We start from the raw sequence: 21092 nt of genomic DNA on the forward strand, positions 1-21092 counted from the left end.
CGGCCCCCGCCCCGCCCGAGTCTCTGGGGCCAAGGGGCGCACGGCGGGCTGGGGGCGGGGAAGTCCGGGGACAAAGGCCGCGGCCGCCGCGTCGGGCGGGCCGGGGAGGCGGCGAACGGCTGCGGCCGTCGGGACCTGCGGACGCCGGGACCTGGCCGCGCGCCCGCGCCGGGGGAGCCCGCACGGCGATGGAGCGCCCCGGGGGGCCGCCCGGTCCCGCGCAGGCCGAGCCCGCCGGCCCGCCGCCCGCGCCGCCCCCTCCCCCGCCCCCGCTCCCTCCCGCCCGCCCCGCGGCGGCTCCGAGCTCGGCGAACATGGCGGCGGCGGCGGCGGTCGGGCGGGACACTCTACCTGAGCACTGGTCCTACGGCGTGTGCCGGGACGGCCGCGTCTTCTTCATCAAGTGCGGCGCGGGGGCGCGGGGGCGCGGGGCGGGCGGGGCGCGGGGCCGGGCGGGCGCCCCCCGGGCGGCGGCGCGCTAACAGGTGCACCTCTCCCCGCAGTGACCAGCTCCGCCGCACGACCTGGCTGCACCCGCGCACCGGGGAGCCCGTCAACTCCGGCCACATGATCCGCTCAGGTGGGCGCGGGGGCGGCGGGATGGGGCGCCCACGGGGGCCGGCGCGCCTGGGCGGCCAAGTTTGACCTTAACTCTTCTCGCGTCCCCGCAGACCTGCCCCGCGGCTGGGAGGAGGGCTTCACGGAGGAGGGCGCCAGCTACTTCATCGAGTGAGTGACCGCGCCGCCGCCGCGCTCGCACCGGGGCCGTGGGGGGTCCCCTGCGTTCCCGCCGCGCGTCCGCGCCCCCTCCTCCCGCGCGGGTCCCGGGCGAGTTGGCGCGCACAGCGCGGCGGCCGCAGGCGCGTGCGGTTTTGTTTGCCCGAGTTGTGAGGCGGGCTGCTGGAGGGAGGCGGGGTGCGGCGCACACCTCCGCGAGGGCACCCGGGCGGGGGTCCGGGATCCCGCCCGCTGCGGGAGGTCGGCCTGCAAACTGCTCCCTGGACCTGGCATTTGGGGTGGCTTCGGATACGCCTCCCTTTTAGGGTCTCCCATTGCACTGGGCTGGGACCGGGATGAGCAGGGGTGGGGAGAGAGGATTAAAAGTTCTGTCCTGGTTCTGGGGACCGGGGGTAGAGTGGGTGGTGAGGAGGGAGGGAAAGAGACGAAGGGACTCTCTTTGGGGTGGGTGGCTTTCTCTGCAGCCCCGTTCTCTGCGATGGTAGTGGAGAGGTGCAGCCGCATCCCACCCCACCCTCCGGCGCCGACCCGCGGGGCAGAGGTGGGGGCGGGAGGGGAACCGATTAGCCAATGACGTTACTTGAACGCTGCGCGTCTCTTCAGCCGCAGCTCAAAGGGGACGCTCACGCTGCCTCCGCGTAGTCAAGCAGTAGCTTTTCCTCCAAAACCCAGAGCCTTGCCCCCCAAGCCAAGTTATCCCCGACCTGGGTCTGTGGGAATGAAATCGAGGCGCCGTTCAGACGCGAACACTAGCAGAGTTTTTCCTTTCCCGCCCCGGGCTGTTCCCGGGTTGCAGCGTTTCTGCCTCTCCCTGCCGCCGCCGAGCTCCACGAGGTCAGACACGGCTTCTGGTCCTTTGCCCCAGTGCCTGGTACAGAGTAGGCGCTCGGCAAATGTTTGTTCACTGAATGAATGAGCTAGCTTCAAGCCCGTCTGGATACACCTAATATTAGGTCTGACTAATACTAGGTGTAGTTTTGGGGACTGTGAGTCGGAAATCCTTTCTTTCACCAACTTGAAAACGGCTAGTCGGCCGTGGGCCAGCATTTTGGAAGATCAGATGGTCCCATAAAGTCCTGGAGCCCCTCTCTCTCTTGGGCTTGCTTGGGCTCTGGCAGGAAGGTTGAAATCCTGATGAATGAGATGAATAGAAGTGAGCACTAAGGCTGTGGGTGTGGTTGGCTGTTGTGTGTTTGTGTGTGTGTGTGAGAGAGAGGGGAGAGAGAGAGAGACAGAGTGAGAAAGAGAGAGTTGGGGAGCTGGTTGGGATCATTAGGACCTTTTATTAGTGGCCCTCTCTGGCTCATAACTGCATCCGCTGGGATTTATTAGCTATCTCCTGTGTACCACATATTGTTCTAGGCATTGGGAGTACAGAAATGAATGAGGCAGCGGCTGGCCGGTGTGGCTTAGTTGGTTGGAGTGTTGTCGACACTGTGCACCCAAAAGGTCTTGGGTTCGATTCCCCATTAGGGCACATGCCCGGGTTGTGAGTTTGATCACTGCTCAGGGTGCATGCTCAGGGTACATGCAGGAGGCAACCCATTGATATTTCTTTTTCTCTCACATCCATGCTTCTCTCTCCCTCTCTCCCTTCCTCACTCTCTAAAATCAATTTAGAAAAACCAAACACACATCCTAAGGTGAGGGTTTAAAAAAATTTATTTAAAAAAAGAAGTGAATGAGGCAGACATGGAGTTTGCAATGTAATGGGGAGGGGAGGGAGCAGAAAATCCTCCTATGTAATAATAGGCTAACATGCAAATCAACCAAACGTCGTATGACCGGTTGCTATGATAGGTACTGACCACCAGGGGGCAGACACTCAATGCAGGAGCTGCCCCCTGGTGGTCAGTGCGCTCCCACAGGGGTAGTGCTGCTCAGCCAGAAGCCCTGAGCCTTGATCTCGGCTGGCAGCAGCAGTGGTGGCAGGAGCCTCTCCCACCTCCAGGGCAGTCAGACATCTGAGGACGGCGAGAGGGCGCAGGCTGGGCTGAGGGACTCCCCCCCACCCCCCCTGCCCCCAGTGCACGAATTTTGTGTATCGGGCCTCTAGTAAGTAAATAAACAAACAATAATATCAGATAGTGAGCAGTAACTACTATGCAGAAAGTTAAAATAAGGTGATATAAAGTGAATGAGTGGTTTGGTTGGATGGGAGGTTAGACGTGGTGTTTCTGAATAGATGACTTTTAAGGTAAAAGAAGAATGACAAAAAGAGATCCATTGTTAACGTTGAGGAGGTGGCAAAGCATTTCTGGAAGAGGGAGCAGCCAGTGCAAGGGCTTAAGGCGACAAAGAGCTTCAAATTCAAGGAGCAGAAAGGCCAGCGTGGCTGGGATGTGGTGAACAAGGGCGATGGTGGCAGGAGAAGCCCTTACAGATAGGACGGAGCTAAATGGTGTAAGGCTCAACCACTGAGCCACGCCGCCTGGGCCCACCTCTCCTATTTATTGTTTCTGTCTCTTTCATGAAGTTCTAGGCAAAGTCTTGAGCTGAGGGATCTGAGGGGTGTGTAGGATCCTAGGTCAGTTTCACAGCCTCTTGTCCTTCATCCCTTTTGTTGTCTCTTCTGTGGCAACTCTGTGAAGTCCCTCATGGTTATCCTTCAGCAAGCCCTGGTCTCTGCCTACGGGGCCTTGGCCCGGTCCTTCCAGGCAAAGGGGAAAGCAGTGTGACAGTGCCCCTGGGACCTGTGGCTGCTGACTGTATTTTCCACCTCATTCTGGGGCAGGTTCTTGAAGACTTAAAGATTTGGGGAGTAATTATTCTCCCCCCCCACACACACATAAAAATATTTTGCTTCAAGGGTACTTTTTTGGGTTTACCATGAGCATTTCTGATTTTTTTTTTTTTTTTTTTTTTTTTTTGGTGTGGGGAGTTCTCTAATATGGCTCATTTAGAGGGACAAAGCGTCGGCACCCCTGATTTTATTTTCGCCAGTGGATCCTTGCCTGGAAGTTGTGTGAGGGGCTCAGGGTGCATCAGTTGCTCCTGATAGTTAGCAGATATTTGAATACTCTCCAGAATCCATTTCTTGAAGGAGAACACCGGAGCTAAGGCAGGTGGATTTTAGTTTTTGTTTTTGCACTTTGCATTCAACTGTGGGTTAATTAGGGACAAAATGTATGAGGACTCTACTCCGGGTCCTCCCAGTTCTAGACTAGGTGATGCTGACTTGTACTTCAAGACTTCTCTGCTTTCCCATGAGTCCCTTAGCCAGGTAGCAGGATATGATAGCAATTGTGCCATTAACAGCAGCAGCAATAATAGTAGTAACGATTATGCAATAGCATCATATTTTCGAGTCCTTGAAAAATGCCAGGAGCTGTTTTATAATTGTTACCTGATTTAATTCTTGCAACAACTTGATGAAGTAGGAATTGTTACTAGTTCCATTTTTCCTACGTGGAAACCTGTAATAATCCCAGTCATTCCAGCAGCAAAGGCAGTTGGCTTTTTCTGGTACCTTTTCCTACTCGATCCTTATAACAGCCCCTAGAAGCCGCAGAGCTGGGGTTGTCCTGTTCTTCAGATGATGAAATTCAGGTCCATGAAGGCTCAGTGATTTGCCCAAAATGTCAGAACCGTGGTCTTTCTCTCGTGTAGTAACCATGGTAGTCACGGTGGCTTCTACCCCAGGTCACAGGTGAGAGCCAGCGTCGATACTTGAAGGAGCGCCATGCCATGTACTGAGTCGGCTCAGGCTGCCTCAGGCTCAGGGGCCATCCCCTTCTTTGTTTCTGCTGGGGACTGAGGTGCCTTGGGAAGGCAGTGGCCCTTGGTCTCCTGTGCTGATTGGTGATGGGCATGTCTCTGATTAGTAAGGAATGGAAGGCATTAATTATTACCTAGCGAAAACAGTCTGGCAGACACAGCCTTTTCAACAGGAGCCTCCTGAGGGAGAAATTCTTAAAGGGGCCCCAGGAACTAGAGTGCTATGCTGGACTGGGCTTCAGGGGTTTCGTGGAACCCCATGGGTTGGGTTCTCCCTACAGCAGTTTTGAATAGATCCTGCATCAAAAAGGAGAATGAATGGCAGAGAGGAGGGGTTCTTGCTACCCTGCCTGTGCCAAGGTTGCTTCTTGAAGGCAGAACCCGGTCATCTGCCTCTGAGATTGGCACCCATCCCAGCACTGGGCACTAAGTAGGCACTTGGTATGTATTGAAGCAGCCGTGTTTAAGGGACCCAGGGAGTTCAGTAGGTATTCCAGGTCTTGGAAAACTTATTGGGGAGGAGATCAGGATGGGGGTGTAGCGGAGACCAGGCAAGGGAAAAGAAGCGAAGCAGCCAGGAACGGCGCCTGCCAAGGCTGGCGCCTGGAGCCCAGGCTTCTTGTATGTAGTTTCTTGCTGTCAAGAACAGCACACAAAGCAGGAACCTGGCCTCTGGCTTCTTAACCTCACGACCTCATGCTCTGTATCTGGGGCGTCTGTTGGCTTCTGGACCTGGCTGCCCTCACTCCTGGTTGCCAGGTCTTGGTCCTCTCCTCTGTGACTTAGTTTCAGCTTTGGAGCCTGCAGGGCCACCATTGAAGGCGTCGGTCCCCTGTGGGTGCACATCCCCCAATGAGGGCCGTGAGGCTGTTAGGAAGGCATTTCTGAGGGCTGGACTAAGGCTGCTTTCCCACTCCCTCCCCAGCCCTGTCACCACCGCAGGTCCTGGGGACAGGACTGGCTCAGAATGTGCATGGCCCAGGGCAAAAGGAAAGTGCAGGGCCACTTGTTCAAAAAGCCAGAAAAACAAGGGTATTAAAATATAAAACTGTCCCTTTCTCCTGCAGTCTTTCCCTCTGCTTGTCATGGTGTGTTTCTTTGCTGTTTAATGTCTTTCTGAGTAAAAAAAAAATGGTTTTTAATTATTAGCATAAATCTTGTGATTCATCTCTGTATTGTGGGCTATACCATTGTAAACCAACTATCAGGGCATTGACTTCCTAGGCTGAATCACCACCTCATGCACCACGCTGAGCGGCCACAGGGCAAGAGTGCGGTGCTCAGGCCCCTGGGACGAGGGTGAGGAGCAGGGAGGCTGGATGGGCCGTGGGGCTCCAGGAGGCTGGGAGTGGGCAGCTAAGAACCTGTCCCAGGGAGGCAGGGGGTGGGGACTGGCGTGAGCCAAGACGTCACGCCTCCTTCAGAAGGGTTACCCTTCTAGAGATAATGCTACATATCTAGAGTGTGTTTTTGCATTCAGCAAGCCCATTTCTGAGCCTGACGTTAAAGGGAGGGAGGAAGAGTTGGGGAGTGAAGGTTGAGCCAGGGGTGTAGAATGTCCAGCTCGGGACCCCACCTGGCTGTAGACACCAAGTAAGTGTAGCAGGCCTTCAGGAAAGCCCGAGAACACGGGACGTCCCAGGAAGCCACCCTCTTTAGGTTTAATTATGCTGTCAGCCAAGGCACGGTCTCTCGGGCCACCCCAGGAAGAAGTCCGTCCTGACGGCCGCATTTTCCTCCCCAGGCAAATGTTGAACTTTATGGTAGTGAAATTTGTCTTGTAGAGTGCCAGCCTGTCGGTTCATTGAGTTGTCATCTTTCTCAGTGAAGTGATTCTGGGAACCGCAGTCCCAGAAACTCTTAATTTCAAACCAGAGAGCAACCATTCTACAAAGAATTTCTGGGAAGCTCACAGCTTTACATGCATTTAAAAGGGAAATGCTGAGACCTCTTGTTGCAAGTTAAGAAGGTTCTCCCAGCTTGGCAAGTTTTGGCGTAATCCTACTTTGTGTTTCGTTTCCTGGTTGTTTTATCAAGAGTGAAAACTAACTCACGGCTTGAAATGTTAGGTTCTGTGCCGAAGGAACAAGAGCGGCGTTGTGCAGAAAGCCGGAGGAAGGATTAAGGGCCATGATTTGTACCAGGTCTTAAACCCCACCCCTGGGAAAGATCTGGGAAACCTCTTTAAGAAACTGGTGGCCAGTTGCTCTGGAAGGCCCTTTTTTTCTTCTTTCTTTTTTCAGAGACAGACAGGAGGCGGGGTGGGGGGAAGAGGTGTCAGCTCCTGTTCGCAGTGCTGTGTGTGTGACGAGGGTGGGTGTAGGTTTCTTGTGCACCGATGGCCATCTTTCTGTTCTCTTACTATTTACAGAGAATTTTGGGCTTCTTAAATGGAAGATTTTGGAAAAAGGAGCTTGTTTTATTTCAATTTTATTTTTCAATTACAGTTGACATTCAAGATTGTATTAGTTTCATATCAGGTCAGCAAAAATTAAATGTTGGATGAAATCTAGTGTTGATGAAGATATTGGGAAATGAGCAGTTTGTACATTATTGATTAGGATGTAAATTTATGCAAACTTTCTGGAAAAACAATTTACAATATCTATAACAAATTAGCTACTTATACATTTTGAAAAAAAAAAGATACTGTATTTGTTTCAGGTATACTGCATAGTGGTTAGACATTTATATGATTCGCAAAGTGGTCCTCCTGGTAAGTCTTGCACCAACCTAACAGCATACATAGTTATTACAACATTGTTGACTATATTCCCTATTCTGTAGTTTATATCCCCATGACTATTCTGTAACTGCCAATTGTGCTTCTTTTTCTTTTTTAAAAAAATATATTTTTGTTCATTTCAGAGAGGAAGGGAGAGGGAGAAATAGAAACATCAGTGATGAGAGAGAATCGTTGATCAGCTGTCTCTTGCACGCCCCACACTGGGAATCAAGCCGGCAACCAGGGCACGTGCCCTGACCAGGAATTGAACCATGACATCCTGGTTCATAGGTCAATGTTCAACCACTGAGCCACACCAGCCAGGCCAATAGTACTTCTTTCATTTATTTATTTTTTAAAATATATTTTATTGATTTTTTACAGAGAGGAAGGGAGAGGGATAGAGAGTTAGAAACATCAATGAGAGAGAAACACCGATCAGCTGCCTCCTACACACCCCCTACTGGGAATGTGCCTGCAACCAAGGTACATGCCCTTGACTGGGATTGAACCCGGGACCCTTCAGTCCGCAGGCCGACACTCTATCCACTGAGCCAAACCGGTCAGGGCCCAATTGTGCTTCTTTATCCCTTCACCTTTTTCACCCAGTCCCCCAACCTCCCTCCCATCTGGCCACCATCAGCTTGTTCTCTATACCTATGAGTTTGTTTCTGTTTTATTTGTTCATTTTGTTTATTAGGTTTCACATATAAGTGAAATCATATGGTATGTGTCTTTCTCTGTCTGATTTATTTCACATAGCATGTCGTTGCAAATGGTAAGATTTCATCCTGTTTGTGGCCGAGTATTATTCCACTTTGTTATGCACCACAAAGAAAGGAGCTTATTTGAGAAAGCACTTCATTGTGCGGACTGTTGGGAGACTTAATGAGGAGTCTGCTCCAGTTCTTTGCCTCTTCGGAAGAGAGCCTGGTTTGCATCTTTTTGTTCAGCGTGAGGCAGCAGCGTCTCAGTAGACTGGCATGGTGTCGTCAGTAAATATTGGCAGAGGGAAAAGCATGGAGGAATATGGTTTTATTTGCCTGTTGTTTTTAAATGGCTGTCAAAACATTTTTATTTAGATTTTTTGGAACAAGAAGTGTTTTGGATTAATGTTTTATTGTTTACAGAGTGCTTCATGAACATTATCTGGTTGGAGGCTGACAATTAGTGCAGACATGTGGGCTCAGAGTGATGGAGTGACTTCCTAAAGCCCCAGGCCTTATTCGCTCAGCTTTTTTAGGCTTCAGAGAAGGGGATGGGCATGTGGTGTCTCAGATCAGAGCTTCTCAGACTTCTCGGCCACCGCCCTAATGACAGAAGAGGGTGAAGCTCAACTCACCTGGCAGACTGGATGGTGGAAAATGTCCTCAAAATGTCCAAAAACTCATGTGAACTCTGTCCTCAGTTTAACTTACAAACCCCCTTCCATACCTTCCAGTAAGATCAGTACTTGGGCACGGATGCATCATGTTTATTGCATGGCCTGTGTTTTCCTAAACAGAAACATGTGCCCTTAGAGGCACCAATTGTCCTATCCAGTCTTTTTTTGATGTTGTTATTAATCCTCACCTGAGGATATTTTCCCATTGATTTTTAGAGAGTGGAAGAGAGCGGGAGAGACAGAGAGAGAAACATTGATGTAAGAGAGACAAATCGATTGGTTGCCTCCCTCGCCGTCCTGACTGGGGCCAGGGATCAAGCCTGCAACTAAGGTATGTGCTCTTGACAGGAATCGAACCCGAGACCCTTTAGTATGTAGGCTGATGCTCTAACCACAGAGCCAAGCCACCTGGGACTGCCGTGTTCAGTTTTAAGTGACAGGGAAGTGTGGGGAGACTGCTCATTGGCTCTCCAGCCTCCCAGGGCCCTGGGCATCCAAAGGGCGATGTACAGGCCACGAGGAAGACAACATCTGCAGCTGTGCTGACCTCGGCCCATGGCCAGGCCACCTCTCATTTTTGCATGCAGCCTGCTCACAGTCACCCGGACGCTGGCCTGGCAGCAGGGTGGGTTTTTCTGGAAGCCCAAAGCACAGCCAGGCCACTTCATCATGCACCAACATACACCGGGTTGTGTATGTGGTGGTAGCGCATATAAGGAGGCAGAGGGTAGGCGCATGGGCTCTGGATTCCTAGATTCTAATTCCAGCCCCACCACGTACCGCTCCCTGACCTTGGTAGGTTACCCACGCCCTTTAAGCCTCACTTCCTCACCAGTAAGATGGGGATGAATGTGAGAAGTCCATGAATTAACTGATGGGAAAGGGCTTAGCAAGTACCTGGCACCTAGTAAATGCCCAGTAAATGTGAGCTGCTCTTTCGTACATGCACACAGGTAGGAGGTGGGGTGGAGACGTGATTCTGGCCCCTAATCTCATTCAGCTGCTGCAGGACGAGTCTGGTGCCCTTGAACTGGGGTTGCCTGGGTCGGGAGCATGCGCACTGTAGAACTACTCAGAGATTGGTTTGGATCCATAAAAATGCATAACTATTAATGGTTATTAAAAAGATGTCCTTGAAGTACTTGCTCTTAAGTGGTTGAGGGAAAAAAACCTGTGTGTATGCGCATCTACAGGGAGCAGACGGGGCAAAATGTTACCAGAGGGTGAGTCTGCGTGAGAGGGTGCATGGCAGTTCTTTGTGCTGTTCTTGTAGCTTTTCTGTAAATTTGAAATGATTTCCAAATAAAAAGTTAATTTAAAAATAACACCATTTAACCTTGTCCGTCAAGGGCATACCGTCCCAAGGCCGCGGGCACCTTATCCGTGCCGCAGGGACCTGGGAGCAAAGAGGCCTGGGTAGTGAGGTGTGACAGCGGCTCCCGGTTTGCCGCTTCCTGGCCGTTTAGAGGGCTGCACAGATGTCCGCTCCTTAATCTGGGTGGCCACCTGGCTATCGACTCTCACCGCTGAAGGACAGGCTTATTGTCTGGTGTTGCCTGGGCCACAGATGTCAACAGTGATAATCATCATGGTGCTGTGTACTAGTTGAAAACACATATATTCCTTTTAGAGGCAGGTATTTTTTAAAAAAATATGTTTTTATTGATTTCAGAGAGAAAGGGAGAGGGAGAGAGAGAGATAGAAACATCATTGATGAGAGAGAATCATTGATTGGCTGCCTCCTGCACACCCCACACTGGGGATCGAGCCCACAACCCAGGCATATGCCTTGACCAGGAATCGAACCGTGACCTCCAGGTTTTTAGGTCGACGCTCAACCACTGAGCCATGCCAGCCAGGCTAGAGGCAGGTATTTTTATTGTCCTCATTTTACAGATCAAGCAGTTGATCTCCCCACGGCCAGAGGGACCATCACTAGGGAGCTGGGACGTGAACACGAGTTTGTGTGATGTGGTACGAGGTATTCTCTGGTTCCCATGGCCACCCTCTCTGTCCTGAATCCTCTTACAGGGTCTGTTCGCAAACCTGGTTTTCTGAATCTTTCCTGATGACACCGGAGCACCTCCCTCAGAAAGTCCCCCAAGGATAGAAGGGTGATGGGTGGGTGGATGGCCCCCCGGGGGGGGCAGTGGGTAGGGTCCTGGTGCTCTGGGGAAGTGGACCCCCACAACCTGCCCCTGGATGTCAGCTGACCACAGCTAAGGGGCTGATGAGCCTCTTAAGCCTGCTTAGAGCCAGACTGTCTCTTTCACGGGTGAGTGCGTGGACCGTGAGCGTGTGCCCATCTGTGCTCCCAGCGTCACGGCCAGCGTTCTCAGGGCTTCTCGGGCTTTTCCTGCCGAGGCAGAGCCCTCACCCTCTCGAGGTCTGAGAGCTTGGAGTTAGCGTGCAGCTCTTCCAGAGCCTCCTGTGCGTCCCTGGACCAGGGCAGTGCAGGGAGGGTGGGCATGTGCTCGGGGGAGGGAGGCAGCAGTGGGCCCATTTCATCCCGGTACCCAGCCCCTGGCTGCACAGCCTCATTGATTACCCCCTCCCCGCCATGAAATGGGAGATGAGACCACTCCTTGCCGGGACGAGGGTATTAGATTAATGCAGTAACCTCTGCAATAGTCATCTTCACTTGCAAACTCAGTTGTCTGTGCACGTCCACAATGGCATCGGTGCATCGCCTCACGGAGTGGCGAGCCCCTTAGAGGGGGAGCAGTTTACTCAGAGGCCTTTGGTTTGGGATTGATCCATTCAATCTCCAGACTCTGATGAAGCAGCTACCACTATATGCCAGTCTCCACACCGGGTGATGTGGAGAAGTAGAAGTCTCCACCCTCCAGCAGTGCCCAGTCCAGAAGAGAGAGACGCTGGACCGTGTCAGATGGGCGACTGGGGCTGGGGGCCCGAGCAGGGAACCCGAGGGAGCTTTTGAGGGTGAGTGAGGGAGGCCAGGCAGCTGTGGAGCAGAGCGTGGACAGCCCGTGGCCAGCCCAAGGCGGGAGGGGCCAGGGGAGGAGCTGGGGGCGGGGTGAGTGCGTGGAGAGTGAGTGTGTGCCGTCTGCGCCTGGAGGAGGCTCGTGCTAAGCTGAGGAGTAGGGTCTGGTGCTGGATAGCTGGGCTTCAGGAGGGTGGCGTAACCGGGAATATTGCCCGAGGGGTTTTTCCAACTCCTGTGTCTGAGGGGTGGTGCCACATGGGGTTATGAAACATGAATCCTGGAGTCCAGGTATCTGGGTTGAAATCTTGGCTCTGTGCTGGTTTGGGCAGGTCACTTAAACTGGGTCTTCGGATGTTTCTTCGCCTGTAAAATGGGGGCGATGACCGGACCGTCGGCAGTGCCTGCTGTATCGCACATGCCATGTAAGCACTAAGTATTATCGTGACCCCTCCTAGAACCAAAGCCCTTCCTGCGGTGACGTGTGGCACCCCCCGCAGAGGAGCTGTGTGCCTCTCTTTGGGGAAACCTGAGGTCGGGCAGGCCGCGGGGGAACTGGGCTTTCCTGCTGAGACGCCTTTAAAAGGAAGCCGGCCACTTGGACATGGTTGGTGCTAGATATCAAAGCGATGGTTCCTCATCTGCAAAGCCCCTTGTGGCTGTGTCCAACCAGAGAGAAATGCAGAGGCTTCCCATGTGTATGACAGACACATTTTCCAAACGGGCAGTTTTGATGTACTCCCCATCCCCTCCTCCAGTGGGAGGGTTTCTAGGTATCAGTATTAGGTTTGCACTGCCTGGCAGGAAACCTAGCCTTTTTTTAATTTTTTTTTTTGCAATACCCAATGTGTCTGTATTAGAGTAGTTGGTGAGGGTAGACCTGAGGTAGAAGCAGTGTTCTAGAATGCTCAGTTGGAACGTCTAGAGGTTAGGACTGGGAATGAGCATTATTACAAACTAGAGGCCCGGCGCACAAAATTCATGTGTGGGTACGGTCCCTAGGCCTGGCCTGCAATCAGGGCCATCTTCCCCAGCTGCCCTCAGCCAGCTATGCCCCCCGCCACCACGCATCCCTGGTTCCCCGTTCACCATCAGGTGATCGGTGCCTGATGGCCAGGGGAAGGGACCAAGAGGTGGTCAGCGAATCTCATAGTGATTGGCCCAGCAGTTGTTCTGGTTGTATTGCCGTTAGGGTCAATTTGCATATTACCCTTTATTTTATAGGATTATTATATAGGATAGAGGCCTGGTGCATGGGTGGGGGCTGGCTGGCCTGCCCTGAAGGGGGCCCTGGCTCAGGATGGGGGGGGAGGTCCCTGCTAGGGGTTGGGGCTAGCCGGGGCGAGGGGCCACAGGGTTTGTAGGCCAGCCACGCCCCAATTCAGGGTGGGAGTCCTCTCTGGGGATGGGGCCAGCCTGGGTGAGGGGCCATGGGCAGTTTGCAGGCCAGCCACGCCCCCAGCTTTGTCAGGAAGGACGTCCGGAATGACATCCAGAAGATGTCCGGTCTATCTGGCCTAATTAGCATATTACCCTTTTATTAGTATAGATGCCATGGGTGACTACAGGCACTGAAAGTGAAACTGTCTTGGAGCTTCAGCTTCCCTAACTGCAATAATGACAGCACAATTTGAGAATTAAATGTGATGGCCTATGTGAAGCTCCTAGCATGCTATTTGGCACGTAGTAGGTGCTCAGGCATTGTGAGCCCTTCCGTTTACAGGAGGACATTTGTCAGAATTGATGGATGGGGCTGTGGGAAGGCCTGGAGACAGTGTCAGGAGGGTACAGCTGTCTAATACCCACCCACCCCATTACCCAGGGCAGATCCCAGAGAGCCAGGCTCCCTGATGGGCCTCCGGTTTTCTTCACAGAGTTTGGGAATGCTCTGCCCTCTCTTCCGCCCAGGTGTTGCTGTTAGTTGCACAGGTTGGTAGTGGGGCTGGTCTTGTAGGTGACCACTGACTGGGGACCGTGCCTTCCTGGGGGGTCGGCGGCTGTTCCACATCTCAGAACCCCGTGACCACTCCAAGGTCCTCCTGAGGGCAGAGGAGAGGCTCGGGCGAGGGGTGGGTTGTTCTGAATGATTGACATTGATGGCCAGAGCAGGTAAGCAGGCTGCAGTTAACTGAGAAATGGGAATTCTCCCTCTGTGTGCGGGAATAAATGCGTCCCGGCAGACAGTGGGGATGATAAGCTGCAGAGGTGCCCGGCGTTGCAGTCCTCCCTGAGCGGGTCCTGGGGGAGATGGGGCAGGGGCAGGATTGGGACTCAGTGCCAGGACCCGTGTCAGGTGCAGAATCAGTGCTCAACCAAATCGATGCAGGTTATTTCACTTGACATTTGGGACGACCCTCTCAACACTGGCAGGCGTACAAGAAGAGAGGGTTGATTGGAGTTGGGGGTGAATTGGGGTTAGTAAGCTAAAGGGTTGATGAGGTACGAAGTCAGCGGTCAGGGTACCAGGGAGGGAAAATGGTTCGCTTCCCTGCCCGTGAAAGTGTTTGGAAAGATTTTCTTTTTCTCAACACATTTTGACCTGGGGATTCAAAGGAACAGACAGATGAATGCTGTGAAGCTAAGTATCTGCAATCACTGCACCCATTAATGTGTTTCTAAGTGGAATTGGTAGTACCTGAAATTACGTCCATTTACCAAGGATTTGAAAACAAGTTTTCCCCCCCGTGCTTGGGTGGGATGGCGGTTTTATTTCACTTCATTTCATTATATTATAAATAAATTGATAATAAATAAGGGGGAAAGAGAGGGCAGGAGAGTGGAAGGAAAGGGCTAGAAAATGAGGTGAGAACTAGGTCACAGGGGCCTAAAGGACACGGCGAGGTCTCTCCCCTGAGAGTGCTGGAAAATCAGTGGAGGCAAGACAGGATCAAACTTTTATTTGGAAACCGTATTCTCAAAGTGTGGTCCGGGAATCATGAGCATCCTGTCATCTGGGAGTTGATTAGAACTGCTGACTCTCAGACCCCACCCCAGACCTGAGCTGGAATCTGTCTTTTAACAAGATCCCCCAGTGGCTCCCGTGCACACTGCAGGCTAAGCCTGGGCTCTCTTGTCACTGGAAAGGGAGTTGGTCTGTCTCGGGCATGTGTGGGCTTTTTAAAAAGAAAATATATATATTTTTATTGATTTCAGAGAGAGGAAGGGAGAGGAAGTGATAGAAACAAAACATCAATGATGAGAGAGAATCATCAATTGGCTGCCTCCTGCACACCCCCTACTGGGGATTGAGCCCACAACCCAGGCATGTGCCCTGACCAGGAATCAAACCGTGACCTCCTGGTTCATAGGTCGATGCTCAACCACTGAGCCACACTGGCTGGGCCATGTGTGGGTTGTTGGCTTTGCGCAGGAAAAATTTCACAGCACCACTCGGGGCGATTTGGAGAGTGGGTTTATTAAAACGTGAACAAAGGAAGGGCTTAGGGGAGAGGAAGCAACAGGAGACAGCCTAGGCGGGGCTTGGCTCTCTAGAAACGTTACAGGAAGGAAGTGGGCCATGCTGGACGGTGTGCACTCACTGACAAGTACAAGTCACAGTGACAGGAGGGAGCCACGGCGGGGCTGCTGTCGGCTCACTGAGAAGTCAGAGGGAAGGGGGACTTGGAGACAGCGTCAGGGGGTGGCCTGGGACAAGCTGCCCCTGCCTGTTGCTCCCCTGGTTGCAAGCCTCGTGGGCACCCTTAGAGTTTAGGAGAGAAAAGTGAAGATGCACACCTGAGCGGGAAGAAAGGCCTGGGTGTAATACGTGGTGTGTTTTTAGCCCTGGTGTGTGGGAGGGAGCTGGAGAGAGCTCAGTCGGCCTCCGCTTCGATTTTCCCCCAGCCCTTCTCACCTGCAAATGCGTAGACGTGATTGTGGTGTTTGGCACCAGAGGATTTTTAAAACTCAGAAGGAATATTAACTCTTTGGGGAAGAGGAAAGTAATTGGCTTCCTATTCTGTGTATAGATAGATATTTAAATTAGACTCCAAAGCACACGCTTTTTATTTCAAACTCTCCATGTGTCTGAGGAGCCCAGTGAGTTAAGGAGTAATAACTGGTATGCCGTGGTCTTGCTGGGCCTGTCGACAGGGAGGACCTGTTGGTGTTTACCGCCTCCTTGAGTCCGTGGGAAGGCTGAAGAATTATTTTCTCTGCGTCTGTGTTGGATTTTGCTGGGTGTTGGGGTGCAGTAAGCTGAGCGCCGGCGCAGAGGGACTGTCGCCCTGAGAGGCCAGTTGCTTTTGTCGAGTCCTTATTGATTTGTTTGCTGCACAAGGGTTTGTGTGGTGCTCACCGTGTGCACCGTCCCGAGAGTTTAATAGGCCTGAGCTGGTTTAATCCTCCTATCAACCCTGTAAGGTGGGTCCCAGTGTGATCCTCATTGTACAGACAAGGAAGATGAGGTTACGGGACTTGCCGAACAGGTTTTAGGTGGCCGGGCCAGGATCAGCCCCAGTGGGTCCTTCATTGGGGTCCTCACAGTCCCTTTGTGCCCTGTTTGGCCTGCCCTCACCCTGCGCTCTGGTGGGCTGTGCTGCGGAGGCTGGCTCTGGTTTGTTCCAGGGAAATGCTCACATTTTACACAGGTCACTTCAGGGACTGTGGCCACAGAGAGGGAGGGAAGGGCACAGCCTGGACTGTTGGCCTAGGACTCACTGGGCACAAACCCCGTGAGTGAGGCCTTCTGTGGAGTCCGCTCCTGGACAGAGCCCTGGCTGGTCTGCCTTTAAGACACACGTACCCTGGACTTCACGCTGGGCGGGGGAGGTTGTGGAATGGATGCGCCTGGAGCTGGCTCTCCCAGACTCCTTGCAGAGGGCCACACCCTGAGCTCAGAGACAGCTGAGGCGGCCCCGCCTAAAGTGGAAAGAAGATTTGAAAATAACTCTTCACAGTGAAAAGATTTGGCCTTTTGAGGAGAGTTAGCATGGAAGCCTCGCTCTGACTTTCCTGCGGCCTCCGGTAATTGCCTCAGGTCCTTGTCCCTGGCCTTCCTGGTGGAGGAGAGGGAGGTAGTCTGTGAGGTTAAGCAGGAGAAGGTGGCTGGTCCCTTCTGTCCCCACAGGTGCCTTGGGGTATTGTGAGGGGTGTGGGGATGGGAGCCATGGCCACCTGGGGAGGGAGTACACATGTCCTTGGCTCAGAAGCAGAGCCTCGGGCAGTGGGTCCTGACAGATCCACCACCTGCTAAGGCCGGGGAGGCCCTGGGAGCTGGGGCCTGGCACCTCCTGGCACAGAGCCAAGAGGTGAGCTTTTAACCTACACTAAGCATTCTGTGGCCCAGGGTACTTTGTCCTTGCTGAGGACCTTAAGTTCTTTTTAAAAATTTAAAGAAATTATATGCCTGGGGTGTGACTACCCACCATGACCTGCCCAGTTAGGAATTAATGATCAGGTCACCTTGTGAGGTTACTTTCCACAGAACCCCTTTTTTTTCATCCACAGTTCCCCCTTTTGGTCATAAATGAACCTGAAGGAGGCATTGATGACCAGTGACCAACCTTATGGTTGGTAACACCCCCCTGGCTCTCCCATCCTGCCCACTGGAAACCTTCCTGGAAAGCTCTGCAGGCTGGTGTGTGCTATCAGGTGGGATGGGTGGAGGGACCACCACTCGGTGTTGAGCATCTTTGCCCCTAGACTCAGCCTCACACACACTTCAGCTGGTCCCACACAGGACTGTATTTATTTATTTAATTGATTTCAGAGAGGAAGGGAGAGGGAGTGAGAGATAGAAACACCAGTGATGAGAGAGAATCATTGATCGGCTGCCTCCTACATGCCCCACACTGGGGATCGAGCCCGCAACCCGGGCACGTACCCTGACCAGGAATTGAACTGTGACCTCCTTGATCATGGGTCGATGCTCAACCACTGAGCCACACTGGCCGGGCCCCACTCCAGGCTTTAGATAGGATAGGGCAGCTATGGGATCCAGACTGAGCACAGCCCGACTTTGTGGCTGGGGGACCCAGCTGAGTTACTTAACCTCTAAATAAAATGGGGCAAGCGCTGGTATCTGCCCTTATGGGTCTGTTGCAGTGATTGTAACAAGAATAAAACATGTAAAGTACTCGGTTCCCAGAACGTAGTATAGTTCACTACATTTTAACAAGTATTTTCCTTAATACCAGGTATTTAGTCCTTTCTCTGTAATGGCCCTGCTGGTCCAAACATATGTGGCAAATTCCTTGTCTTACATCCTGCCCAGCTGGGTTCTGTTATGGGCATTTTCCAATGGAGGGCATTGACCATCGGGAAGGGTTAAAAACATCAGCTCTGCTTGCTGTGTTTAACCACAGCTGTACCTGCGTTATGACCTGGGCTGGAACAGCTCACAGGTGTCAGCGGTGTGGATATAGTTGCAGCAGAGGTCGTGTCTCACCTGAGCCCTGGCTTGCTTCCCCCGGGCAAGAGGAAAAGTGGCTCCGGTGAGAATGGAAAATGGAGAGGGGAGGCCCAGTTCAGTTTAGCATTTCTGTACCCATTTTTGCCGTGTACTTGGCACCATACTGGTTATACTCTGGGGGCTATCAGGGAGCTGGCGGAGCAAGATGCCCACACAGCTCCAGGCGCCGGGATGGTCAGGTGGTGTGTGAGTAGGGGTCGGGATAGGTAGTGAAGGTGCAGCATGCAGAGTACCGTCCAGGAGGAGACAGTTCCGGGGCTGGGTGAGTCAGGGGAGACGTGGAGGGTCCTGTGGGCTGGATGGGATTGGGTGGGCAAGAGGCAGAGTGGGTGCCTCAGGCGGGGGACCAGCCTTCATAATTCAAGGGTCCCTTCACTTAGCAGACGTTTACGGGGCACTCAGTCAGTGCCAAGCACTGGCTGGGGCACTGTGGATATCAAAGTGAGTAAAGCAGAGTAGAGAAAACAGCATTGAGAGGCAGGATGGGCCAGTGGTTGGGGGCATGGTCTAGTACAGGATTGTCCCAGCCCTGCCACTCACTAGCTCCTGAGCAAGTTGTGTAATCTGGAGCCTCAGTTTCCTCATCTGTAAAATGGGGATGATAATAATTGTGGTGGGAACTAAGCGAGTTAATATAAAGTACCCAGTACAGTCTTGAATATAGAAAGTACTTTTGTGTGTTGGCTGTTATTACCACTAGAGCAGGGGTTGGCAAACTGCGGCTCGAGAGCCACATGCGGCTCCTGAGCCGGGGTTTGCCGCTCTGTTGACTAATGAGTTTGCCGACCACTGCACTAGAGTATTAGGTCCATCTTGTCGTGTTCACGGCTGTGTCACTGGCTCCCAGAGGTGTCTGGTACACAGTTGGCATTCAGTTAATGAATCAAAGTGTCATTGGTGTCCTCAAAGATCCTGTGCTGTGGTGGGGACACGGACAGGTCAACAACTGAAGGGTACTGTGGAAATGCTTTGATAAGAGACGCATGGGGACTGGAGAGTGCGGAGGAGGGGTGCCCAGGGAGGGCTTCGGGTGAGCAGTAGTGGGGCCTGTGCTGGGCCTTGAAAGCTAAGCAGGGACTTACTGGAAGATGGAGTTTGGATGTTCAGGAAAGAGGAAGTAGACCTGCTGGTGTGGCTCAGCAGTTGAGCATTGACCCAGGAACCAAGAGGTCACGGGTTTGATTCTAGATCAAGGCACATGCCTGGCTTTTGGGCTCACTCCCCGGTAGGGGGCGTGCCGGAGGCAGCCGATAAATGATGTTTCTCTGGTAACGGTGTTTCTATCTCTTTATCCCTTTCCCTTCCTCTCTCTCTAAAAAAAATCAATAAAAACATGTTTTTTTAAAAAGAGAGAGAGAGGAAGCAGCGTGGACAGAGCTGTGTGAGAGGGTGACCTGTTCAAGGACATGGAGAGAGGAAGGAGATCGTGGAAAGGGCTGCTCGGAGAGGTGGGGCTTTGTCCTGAGGGCGATGTGGACCGAGGGCTTAAGCAGGGGTGTGACTAGGGCCCCACCATGGGTGGGGGAGGAAAGTGGGATGTGTGGGGTGGGGGTGTGTGGGGGGGTGGCCGTCGTTACCCCAGACTCCAGCCTGGGAGCCTGGGAGAGGTCGCACGGGCAGGTGAGGGGTTTGGCCTCCGAAGGAGAAGCTGGGTAACCCACACCACCGCCTGGCAGCACTCCTGCCTTAAAATGGAAGAGACAGAGATAAAGAGTGGGTGGTGTAGGTGTCCGAGGGGTGACCTACTTAAAACCTGTCCCCCTTGGAGGTGAGGGCAGGAGCCACCCTCTCCCTCGTGTGAACACCGCGGCCTTCCAGGGGGCCACTGCCCAGGCGGCCTCACTGTCCTTCCCCAGCTCGGGGCGATGGGCAGACGTCCTGTTGCCGGTGGCCTCTGCTGGGAATCCAGTGTCTTCCCCCTCCCTTCCCGGCCCCCCCACCCCGAGTCTGTCTCCAGGCCTGTGTGCTCAGTGCTTCTAGGGGAGGGGTGAGGGCGGGGAAGGGAAGGGGAAGACACTGATTACGTTGATGGAACGGACCTATGTGTTTGGTAAGTCCAACTGAAGATTGAGGAGCCCTGGCTGGTTTTGCTCAGTGGATAGAGCATCAGCCTGCCGACTGAAGGGTCCCAGGTTCGATTCTGGTCAAGGGCACATGCCTGGGTTGGGGGCTTGATCCTCAGTGAGGGGAGTGCAGGAGGCGGCCGATCAATGATTCTCTCTCTCCCCCTTTCCTTTTCTCTCTGAAATCAATAAAATATGTATTTTAGAAAAGAAAAGAAGAAGACTGAGGAAACACTCCATGTTTAGGCTTTTCCCCCCACAGTGTATCATAATTCCTCACATAATTCCTGACAGATAGTATAATACTTTGCACTCCTAATTCCTCTCACTTCCCAATGCCCTTAAATACCACCCAGAGAGAGTAGGAGAGAGGAAAAATGGAGAAGACTTCGACTTTTCTCTTAGGCCCACTGCCTTCTCCTCCTTCAGTCTGTCCTGATTTCTCCAAGGCCTTCGGGACTTACTTCTGTGGCTAATCATTTATATGCAGAATCTGCCAAAGGTCCTTGCACAGGGCTTTTAAACTTTAACTGAGGCTGTGGGTCTGACAGAAACGGAAAAGGACGCTTGCAGGCATGTGACTTGGAGCCGGGTTCCAGCATTGCACCTGCTGGTGGTTTTTCTGGTCTGCAGTCCAGCCTCGGGAGGGTGCCCCCGGCTTGTTTCTGTAACACCGCTTATTCAGCACCTACTGTGTGCTCACTGGCTCTTTGCACGGGCTGTGAGGTCAGTGCCACCAGCAGGGAGAGCCCCTGGAACTGAGAGAGCAGCAGTCTCCACGGATGGCCCACAGGTGCTGGTTGTGTCTGGTGGACTGGCGCCTGAGGCCACCTTTAAAACTGCCAGGATCTTGCAGAAGTGGGCTGCCGATTCTGAGCTGAGAGGACGGAATCGTGTGAGCGAAGGGTCTTCCTGGCGCCTCAGCTTCCTCCCAGGCTGGGCAGGTGGGGAAGGTGGACAGAGCTGGCAGGCAGAGGTGATGGCGTGGAGGAGTCAACAGGATCAGGTCGAGCATCACCTAGAGGCCTAGAGGCCCTCCCAGCCATCGAGGTAATTTTCTGTGACCAACACTTTTCACAGATTATTTGCTTTAATCCTCACAGTAGCCC

General features: G+C 53.0%; 1 protein-coding gene across 2 annotated transcripts in view; it reads left to right on the forward strand.

Moving 5' to 3' along the window:
- The first annotated feature begins 244 nt into the window (after window positions 1–244).
- Window positions 245–21092, forward strand: part of PLEKHA7 (pleckstrin homology domain containing A7) — a 206453-nt gene continuing 185605 nt past the window's right edge. The window contains exons 1-3 of one of the 2 annotated variants that reach the window (XM_079788148.1): window positions 245–403; window positions 504–580; window positions 672–729. In XM_079788148.1, coding sequence (XP_079644274.1) covers window positions 315–403; window positions 504–580; window positions 672–729 — 224 coding nt within the window. In that variant the 5' untranslated portion in view covers window positions 245–314. The remainder of the gene's footprint in view (window positions 404–503; window positions 581–671; window positions 730–21092) is intronic. The other variant, XM_079788149.1, reaches the window with a different exon arrangement.

The sequence above is a fragment of the Cnephaeus nilssonii genome (genome assembly GCF_951640355.1).
Source record: "Cnephaeus nilssonii genome assembly, chromosome: 13".
NCBI classification, from domain to species: domain Eukaryota; kingdom Metazoa; phylum Chordata; class Mammalia; order Chiroptera; family Vespertilionidae; genus Cnephaeus; species Cnephaeus nilssonii.